The sequence below is a fragment of the Anneissia japonica genome, unplaced genomic scaffold (assembly GCF_011630105.1).
Source record: "Anneissia japonica isolate Jap-2015-1 unplaced genomic scaffold, ASM1163010v1 scaffold287579_len849171_cov184, whole genome shotgun sequence".
Taxonomy (NCBI): domain Eukaryota; kingdom Metazoa; phylum Echinodermata; class Crinoidea; order Comatulida; family Comatulidae; genus Anneissia; species Anneissia japonica.
Genome location: NW_022755335.1, coordinates 734,062 through 744,141, shown reverse-complemented (window position 1 = coordinate 744,141; position 10,080 = coordinate 734,062). Strand labels below are relative to the sequence as shown.

General features: G+C 32.8%; 2 protein-coding genes across 2 annotated transcripts in view; one reads left to right on the top strand and one right to left on the bottom strand.

Annotated features, from left to right (window-relative positions):
• Positions 1 to 3,523, bottom strand: part of LOC117123403 (probable peptidylglycine alpha-hydroxylating monooxygenase 1) — a 9,019-nt gene extending 5,496 nt beyond the window's left edge. The window contains exons 1-4 of the mRNA XM_033269303.1: positions 3,150 to 3,523; positions 2,691 to 2,748; positions 499 to 586; positions 146 to 339 (exon numbers count right to left, since the gene is read on the bottom strand). Of these exons, the coding sequence (XP_033125194.1) occupies positions 146 to 339; positions 499 to 586; positions 2,691 to 2,748; positions 3,150 to 3,446 (637 nt within the window). The 5' untranslated portion in view covers positions 3,447 to 3,523. The remainder of the gene's footprint in view (positions 1 to 145; positions 340 to 498; positions 587 to 2,690; positions 2,749 to 3,149) is intronic.
• A 1,982-nt stretch (positions 3,524 to 5,505) lies between these two features.
• LOC117123380 (myosin-9-like) overlaps positions 5,506 to 10,080 on the top strand; it is a gene marked incomplete in the record, with an annotated part of 19,727 nt that continues 15,152 nt past the window's right edge. The window contains 7 exon segments of the mRNA XM_033269276.1: positions 5,506 to 5,638; positions 5,770 to 5,882; positions 6,086 to 6,252; positions 7,140 to 7,359; positions 7,475 to 7,833; positions 8,316 to 8,408; positions 9,573 to 9,704. Of these exon segments, the coding sequence (XP_033125167.1) occupies positions 5,792 to 5,882; positions 6,086 to 6,252; positions 7,140 to 7,359; positions 7,475 to 7,833; positions 8,316 to 8,408; positions 9,573 to 9,704 (1,062 nt within the window).

Genomic DNA, 10,080 nt, shown 5'->3' with positions numbered 1-10,080 from the left:
TGCAAATAGTGGAATACAAGCTATGTGGCTCGGTTCCAGTAGATACAGAGAATATTTTGTCACTCTTAACGCGTCCTACGAAATTCTTACGAGACAGCACTAGTCCGTGACTTTGTGAACAAGATCGGAGATCTGCTATTAGTACCTTTGATTTTCTCAGATATGTCACCATAATGCACTTGTAAAACAAGGTAGTTGATACCCGTATCTCCTCCAACTTCAAACCCGACGTCTTTTGGCAGCTCAAGGGATGGAGCATCCATTGCCCATGCATATAATATTCTTGGTCCATCACCACATACTGATTCGTCGTTGGTAGTTGCCATTTCACCACAGTTCCTTGTGATAGTAAGTTAACGATATTGGAATTATACCAATTATTTTACGGTAATAAAGTTAATCAAATCAAATCGATAATTAATAACATTTTTTATTTATATTATTAAAGCAGATGTTATTAATTTTGACAAATTGCTATCTTTAGCTTGTACTACCTACCAACTTTTATTCTGGCTTCCCGGTTCACTGCATCCATACAGTAGCATATGATGAGCTGTTCCCATCTCTGCATGTGGTTTGTAACCAACTTGAAATTTAAATGTAATTAAATTCAAACAAATAAAATCTCAGAAATCAATAAAATAGTCTAATAATAAATCTATTGTTTAATCAGTCATAATAAATCTCAATTATCAATTAATCAAAATTTAAAAAAATCAATCTATCAATTAATCTGTTAAAGATTCTTCGTTAATATACTTTAGGTTCATTGAAAGTTAATTTAAAAACATATTTATATAGCAAACTGTATATAGTAAACTGTGCATTTGATTTTTTTTTAAATTGGCGAATTATAAATGTTTGATTATTATTATTATTATTATTATTATTATTATTATTATTATTATTATTATTATTATTATTATTATTATTATTCTTTAATCATCGTTCAGTCAGTCGGTTGAAGCCATCAACCAGTCAGCTGATAATTTCATTTCATTTCTTTAGGCACGAGCGTCAAGAACATGCCAATAAGCGAACTTGATCCTAAGTGGTATACCCATTAAACAACAGGGACTGAATGGACCAGTACACCGGGGTAACCCCCTACTCTTCACGAAGGATGTACTGTGTATTTTCCACGAGCCAAATACGTACACTGTGACTACGGTTTAAAGTTCTTATCCGAGAAGACTTGTTCCACCACCGGAACCATTGGCGTGTGAGCTGTTCGAACCAGCGCCGATATTATAGCTGAAGGTTACAATTAGTCAATCATTACAATCGATCAGCAAAATATCAATCAATTAATATAGGAGCCTACCTATCTACCAATCAATCAATCTACCAATCAATCAATCAATCAATCAATCAATCAATCAATCAATCAATCAGTTAATCAATCAATCTATCTAGGCCTATATATCAGTTAATCAACCACCTCACAATCAATCAATTTATTGATCAGTCAATTGATCGATTGATCGTTCAATAAATTAATGCCAAGTGGAGTGATAAACTAACCCTGCTGGACAACAGCATCCAAATATATTTGTCACTTTAAAAAAACTCCACTGTTAATATTTAGTGTCGTGTAACGATTTTTGCTCAGATAGGCAAGGCGTGTGTTTAAAAAATATAATCGTTTTTTATTGTTTTTCTTTGTTTTTGTTTTTTTTGAATGTGAAACTGATAATACGATTATTCTTTTAATTTCTATAGGCGTATAGATGATTAATAGGAAACTCGATACAACAGGCTAAATCACATTAATGGTTTCAAATAAGGTGAAAACTTAATACCGGTAGCCAATGTAAATTTCTCGAATAGGTTTCATTTATTATTGCGCGCAAAATACGTTGAACATTTCCAGTTGAGTACCAAGCTTTTAATTGTACAAGAAAAATTAAATTAAAAAAAAACACGTCAAGTGCAGATTAATAATGTAATTATTCGACTATTCCACTTTCCAATCAAATGGTTTGTCTCATGGGACGATTTCTTCTTCAAAGAGTAAGAATAATTTCTTCTTGATATTTAGATTGAATCAAATGCAATTTGATATTGTTTTATCGAACGCCCACACTTTGCACTGCAGCAATAATCGCATGTGCTTTATTTGCTTACATGAAAGTGTTGACTCAATGCTCGCACGAAAGAAGATTAATAAATTATGATGATTATGGCGAAATGTTGTTTAATAAATACATAAATGAGGTGTTTTTTTTATTCACATCTTATGGAATACCGGTAATGTGTTTTCCTTATCTGCCTATTCATTATGAGTGGAGCTGTAGTATGTATGTGCTTGTAGTATTCAATTTAGTTTTCCTATTCCAGCCATTTCCTACCATCTAGAAGTTCCAATTTTAAAAAAAAATCTCGTTTTGGGGGAGGGGACACCTCTTCCCATACCTACACCTGGCTCGGGGCTCCGGGCCCTCAGATAACGCTGCGCGTATAGTTACACCCGTAAATACTTAGCATCCCCAGTAGGACATCTTAGCCCCCTCCCCATAAATTATATCTGCCGCAACTGATGATGACCCCGATGGCAATGATGGTGATTGTGAAGATGACAATGACGATGTTGATAATAATCATAATGATGACATCATTATCATCAGCATGATGACGATTGTGATATCGAGTAAGATGGAGAATTAAAAAAAAAATAACCGACGACCTACCTATGAAAACGGACCGTTCCATTGGCATCTCTATAGCATGACAAAAATACTCATTTTCCTTAAAAATAAGCAATAATATAAGATTAAATAGCGGATACTAGGTAGCACGTGAAGAGGATATAAATACACAAATTGTACATTATTCTATTAAAGTACCGGTATTCTGTATACATTTTTTTATCTGTCTTTTAAAATCAATACTCAGGTCTTTGACATTAAAAACACAAAATGTGGCATATGAAATAGGCCTATGTTGAATACTCCTGTGATATATAGGGATAAAGTAATTCATCATTTATACAAAATTATTTATGAACAGTTTAACACTTTAATAAATAATATATTATTATAGGTCTAATAAGATGTTGATACAACCATCTTTATTACCGAAACAATCTATAATCAATAATCATGTTTCCATATAAAAATATGTTATGTTAACTATCCATGCCAACTTACGTATGTCGGTTTGACGTCCGGCATTCGTATGTCCACGTCAATTGTGTGACTATGTTCTTCGCTCTTTTCATTTATTGTTCTTTCTTCATCGTATTCATTTTGTATTGAGGCACCACTATCTATCTCGTTTTTTGTCTCACTAAATTCACTGAATTGTGAGTAATCTGAAACTGGTAGATTGAATCGGTCATTCAATCGCTGTTTTAAATAATTTACCTGCGACTGTGTCAAAGAAATCACTTGCTGCAGACCAATAATTGAGACAATTAAGAATAAAAAGAAACTCGCCTTCGCCATATTGTAATGTCTTTCTCGAACTGAAAGCTTCGTACAGCGCCTCTCGTCGTCTTCAGCATATACGTCGAATAATGGTGATGATAGTAATAATGAAAAATTCTCGTCGCTATTGGTTACCACGACGTTGGTAATTAATTCCTCCAAGCATTACGCAGATATTCAGCAAAATAATTGATGATTCGAAGTGCTAATTAAATATGAATATTTATATTTGCCGTTACCTGAACATTTTAACAGCGCAGTATTTGCAAATACTGCAATTATGTCGTATCATGTTGCGAAACTGATGTTATACTGTATTTATTCAGTGCAATAAGATTGACGATAGGCTTTGAATAGTAGGTTTATTAGGCTTATTATCATAATCTCGCATAAATATTTAGAACTAAATATGATACCGGTATGTGAACATGAATTTCTAAATAATATTATACGAATGTAATTCAAATTGGAGGTTTGACTATACAATCTCGATGGTAAGTACGGTAACTGCATGCATACGGTTATTTATTACAAATATAGGCCTAAGTACCGTATAATAAAATAGGCCTATTGTTTGTTGGTAGTGAAAAAAAATAATAAATAGATTAGATATTAATAGTAACTGTAATTAATGATGTTGTATCAAGTTAATTGGTGCTTAGGTGTATTCGTTCAGTTTTAAGATAATACATTAAAAGCTCAATGATAGTAGTTGCTGTCTGTCATGTGCTAAAAATGGAAAAATGTATAATTTTGAATTGCCTAATTTGTATAGCTTAACTTAAATTAAACATTTCTTTGAGATAAAAAAAAAATCCCCCTTCAATTAATGGACAGAGTTAATACCTTTCTGTATTGACTTAATTGGCTAATCGGTTTACGGATTTTTTGCATTCAATTAATTGTCTGAAAATCTGCAAAACGTTTTTTTCCCTATTTGTTTCTGGTTGGAAGTGTAATTGTAACTTAATTGATCCTTTTAAAATGAATTATTAAAAGTTTTAATTGCATTTGCGTGGATTTTCTTGCCTTGTTTAGGCGTGCAGTGCAGTTAAAATAGTACTGTATTACATACAAATCTGAGGCCTACACTGGATATGACTTTCCTACAAACTAAACATACGATACCTTGCATTATGAATACATTGACGGAAATCGGTTCAGTATAATATGATTTTATGCACTGTTAATTATCTTCTTGGAAATTCAAAGATGTTATTTAAATGGAATAAGTTATTACATACATAATAATATTAATGATACATAAGTTAATTAAAATTTCGGTTGTGACTTCATAATATCTTTGCCGGTGTTACGTCGTGCCAGAAACTGTCTGCACACGGCACTTACCGATAGTTTGCATAACAATTAGCAGAGTGACGTCAGAGTGTAAACACTCTCTCTAGGCAACAGATAATGAGGGAATGGCAGAGGCAGAGAGGCGAAAGAAGGATAAACCATTTTGTTCGTCGTAGTGAAAATGACTATTATTTTATATAAATAGTGAATGTGAGGTTTGTGATAAGTATATTAAATTTTATGTTTAATTTAAGTCTACTTATCTAGGCCTAGGCCTTACTTAACTATGATATAATTGCAGCCCTAACAATGTTTCCTAGCTAGGCCTAGCCTCCTTCTAGCCTAGAGAGATTAATAATACAGCAACATAATACCATACGGTTGGGCTTGTTCGGCCTAGGTATATAGCCTACGCATTGAGAGAAGTGTTTGGGAAGGTGTTCCACCTCACTATTTCTGGTGACCTGGAGCGCTAAGGTTCTCGTATTACTACTGTACGGGTCCAGTGATTCTTTCCTTGAAAAAGCAGTGCTTGGGTGTCACATACTGACTGTCGATTTTGAAGGTTTCTATATTTTTAATATAGGGGGTTGTTAGTACAAAAGTCAAACGCGAACACATCCAACAAGACATATTATTTGAAATAAAAAATAAAAGAAAATTTATTAACATTAAATTTTAATACTGTATATTAAATTTTGAACTTTGTTTTAAATTGACCTTATTCAGCATGGGAACAGAAAGTGGACTGAACAGAACTAAAGATCGAGAGCAAGTCAGTGTCCTCATCTATATAGGCCTATGCTAAACAAAGTGTCAACAATCAAGGGGTCTATATATTAATAATACTGCTTTCCTATGAGGTCTAAACCAGGTAGTTGGTTGTAACTCCACTTTAAGTAACTAGCAAGGTACGGTATGCTTACTAGCGTCAGACCGTTCTGTACTTTCATTTGGGTGATCTTGCTACTATGTTTTGTATCCACTTGATTATGTATTTTCTATTTTACATATGAATTAAATTTAATGTTTGAATGTACAGAGAATTGAGGACTTTCTCTATTATGGCTACGGCGCAAAAACCTAGGCATCGACGCAAAAAGGTTAGTCCACAGGATGAAGATGGCGAGAGGCCAGTGTCGTCTTTATCGCAAGGTAAGTTAGATTTTTTGCTTTGCTACTTAGCTGAACACACAAGTTTACAAAATTTAAAATCTAATGTTTATAATTTTTTTACATTTGATCTTTTAATATTACATATTGAAAAAGTCAGCTTGATATTTAAATATCTTAATAATTGAAAAATATATCTTCATTCTCCTAAAAGTGAATTTATTTAATTTTAATTTCTTGTTCAGGATGGACTTCGGAGGAAGGTACTGATACGCAGACACGAGGTCCTTCACCGCAGCCCTCTATAACACTATCAGCAGGCGATAATGTGTCAATGAAGAAAGCAGGCAGTTTTGTGTCTGTCAAAGAAGCTGCCGAAAATGACAAAGTTTTAAATGTAGATAAAGTTGAGGTAAGAGCTATAAATTGTATTTATATTATATAGGCAGTGGCTCATTAGCTCAACCCGCCCTCGATAAACTAACGTTAGGTTATCTCACTATATTAATTGGATTAACACATTATCCAGGATAAGTACTGAGTGTTTAACACTTGTGTCCTTGGATTCAATTATAGGTAAACGGATTAGTTGCCTTTTTTATGAGGTTTTAATTGTTCTTTACCGCCGAAAGTGCGGTATTCTAACGTTAGTTTATGGAGGGCTGGTCAGCCTAATGTGTTGTTACACCAATTTTAAAATGAATTCCTAATTCTGATTAAGTATTATTATACGTATGCATTGGATTATAACAATAACATCCAATCAGAATTAGAAGTCTGGTTGCTAATATTTTGTGCAACAAAAGATCCACAAGAAATCAGTAAATATACAGTATTTGTTTAGGGACAACATTTATAAGTGAGTAGACTGAGGAATATGTGGTATGACTTAATGAAGGGTTTGGAGGGACATTTCCCAAGCAAGCAAGGCCTAGGAAGCATATTCTGTGTTAATAAGGAATTTTTGATTTGCATGACGACATCCATGACTGTCCTACATTCACAACGTAAATTCGGGCCAAAGTACAGGCGACAATGAGAATTCAATGTTCTCACATGCGCAGATTTCTCCTTAGGCTTTTCATTATGTTTGAAGTCCTACCGTTGTCGTGCAATCAAAGGCTCCTGAGTATCAGCAGGATATGGGAGGATCAACAAGTTTAGCATAATTTTACAAACTTCTATTGTTGTTATAATTATTATTTTGATATACTGTACAGTATTAATTGTAAGCTGACACTATATAATGTTGATTCTCAGTCTAAAATCCACTTTATGTAAATCTACACTCATTCACAGGAAGAGTTGAAAGATCTAAAAAATGTAGATAAAGAACCTGCTACAGACCAAAACCGCTCCTTGTTGTCTGTGAATGGAAGGAGGAGCACTGAACCACCTCAACGGCCAGCTTCATCATCAAGTGGCAGATATAGTGCAGACTCTGGCAAAAAGATTCCATCCAATGTTGTGGTGCCCATTGATGGGGATGTTGTTCCTGGCAAGCCAGAGCCAACCCAAGGTAGTTATGTATATGTCACTGTAGATAGCCCATTATCATATCTTTTACAATCCGTTACTCTTGTTAACTATTGCCATTAATCTTCTTCTTTTTATATTCATTGTATATGTTTTAGCTTGGAGTGAATCCAGTATGGTTGATCTAAATAACACTTCGTCTCAACCAAACCTGCGGCCCCAGACGGCCGACGGTCAAAAGGGACATAAGGAGCGAACACGCAGCCCCGGACAGGGGACCCACACAGGCAGCGTTCCCAGCATGCATACTGTCATCAGTATTGAAGAAGCTAAGCCTAAAGACAGAATTGATGTATTTGGGGAGGGAACTAGTGGTGCTGTGATGTGGACAAAGAACCAGGAGGACACAAAGAGTCTTGTATCCACAACATCTTCTGTGCGAATACCACCACCACAGCTGGAAAATGAGCAACAAGCGTATGTACCCTTCCTTTACGCACGAGACTCCTTAGAAAAGGTAAAATAATATTAATCACTCTGACTGTAAATAATTGATCATATTTAATTTGTAAATACCAGATTTCTTAGAATTAGATGTAATGTTATTTATGCAAGACTTTTTTTATTCTTTGTTTTGCAAACTTTTTTTTAAAGATCTTCAGAGGAGGGTGAAAAAAAAATAAGAATAACATTTTGTGTTTAGCAATGGTTTTGCCAAAAAAATGCAGATGGAGGAGAAAATAAAAATAACATTTTATTGTTGAATGTAAACAATGTAGTAATGGGATGGTTAAATGCTTTAAATTTATATAATTAGGAATAAATATACATATCTTATTCTTGGAGATGTCAGGGCAGAGGCGGGCGTAATAAAAGTAAAGAAAAACTTCATTGGTAGGCGGTGGGTTCGTTAAACAAGATATAAAAATATCTCGCCTAATAAAGGTATATAAAGTACTTTGTATGGAAAGAAAAAAATTAATGACTTGTATTGAATAGGTAATGATGGATATGAAGAAAATGAAGGCAAACCATATCAAGATTGTCTCCGACATCCAAGATTCCTACCGTGCAATCGAAAATGAGACGCAGGTAAAAATTACGATAATGACATCATCATTATCATCACGATTATTTCAACATAGTCCTGATTATCATTAAAATCATCATCATGATGTTATAATAATAATATTAATTTTTATCATCATAATTCATTATCATTCTTATTATTATCATAGTTATGGCCATCATTATCCATGTCATCATTTCATTATCATTATAAACATCACCATCATTGGGCTTACCATTTGTATTGTTGGACAAGGCATTTTGTAATATGTAATACCTTGTATCATGTTCAAATATCAGTGTACTACCAGCTGCAAAATATGTACATTAATAGTTTCTTCAAAAGCTGATTATGTATCCCATATATGTTTGATCTGATGACCTGGGTATTAATGTGAAGAGCATGAAGTCCTGTGCATAATGCACTATAGACAGACATATTTTTCATTATAATTAATAAAACTTTCCATGCATATATTCTATTCTATATTCAAATGTGCTATGTCAATTTCAATATAATTAAATTTAGTTCAATAGACAGAAATAATTTTATTGTAATTCATAAACCTTTCCATGCATATATTCTATCCCATGTTCAAATCTGCTATGTCAATCTCAGTGTTATTAAATATCAGGCAGTAATGAGAAGTATAATGACGGACGTGTTTTTATTATAATTCATAAACCTTTCTAAGCATATTCTATCGTATGTTCATATGTGCTTTGTCAATTTCAATTTTATTAAATATTGGGCAATAAAGTGCAGTTTAATATATATATTCTATCCCATGTTCATATCTGCTATGTCAATCTCAGTGTTATTAAATATCGGGCAATAATGAGAAGTATAATGCAATATAGACGGACGTGTTTTTATTATAATTCATAAACCTTTCTAAGCATATTCTATCGTATGTTCATATGTGCTTTGTCAATTTCAATTTTATTAAATATTGGGCAATAATGTGCAGTTTAATACACTGTAGACAGACGTTTTTATTATAATTCATTAACCATTCCAAGCATATTCTATCCTTTGTTCAAATGTGCTGTGTCAATTTCAATATTATTGTAATATTGAAATTATTACTGTTTGATTTATTCCACTAATTTGTACAAATGTGCTAAGTTGTATTTGTATGTTGAAGCATAATATTGATTTTAATTTAGTTGTGATGTTTACAATAGGCCCAGTTTAATGTATTTGTGGTTGGACTCCGCACTGACTATCGTGGTAAGGTGAAAACATTCCGTCAAGTAATTGAGGTTCATCGTGAAGAGCTAACAAGCCTCCAGAAATACTGGCAAGAAACACTCCAAGTAAGTTTTTGTATAAAATAAGCAAAGTATAGTATTTCAATAATGTTTCTGCTTTTACCCAATTTAAATGGGTTAAAAAAGTTTAATTATTATATATGTATTATTACCATGTTTTTTAATTTCTTAAATGAAAAGTTAATGAAAGCATGAAAAATTGTTTATTAGTATTATTATTATTATTATTATTATTTTATTATTATTTTTATCATTCTTACAAAATGTCAAATATGAGTTAAAATTATGTTTGTTAAACTAAAAAATAGGTGAATTATATCATTCTTCACTTGTAATTATTATTAAAAGTATTATTTTTTTCATCTATTTTTATCCTCATTTGGCTTGATGCATTATGCAAAACCTGTCTCTTATACACATC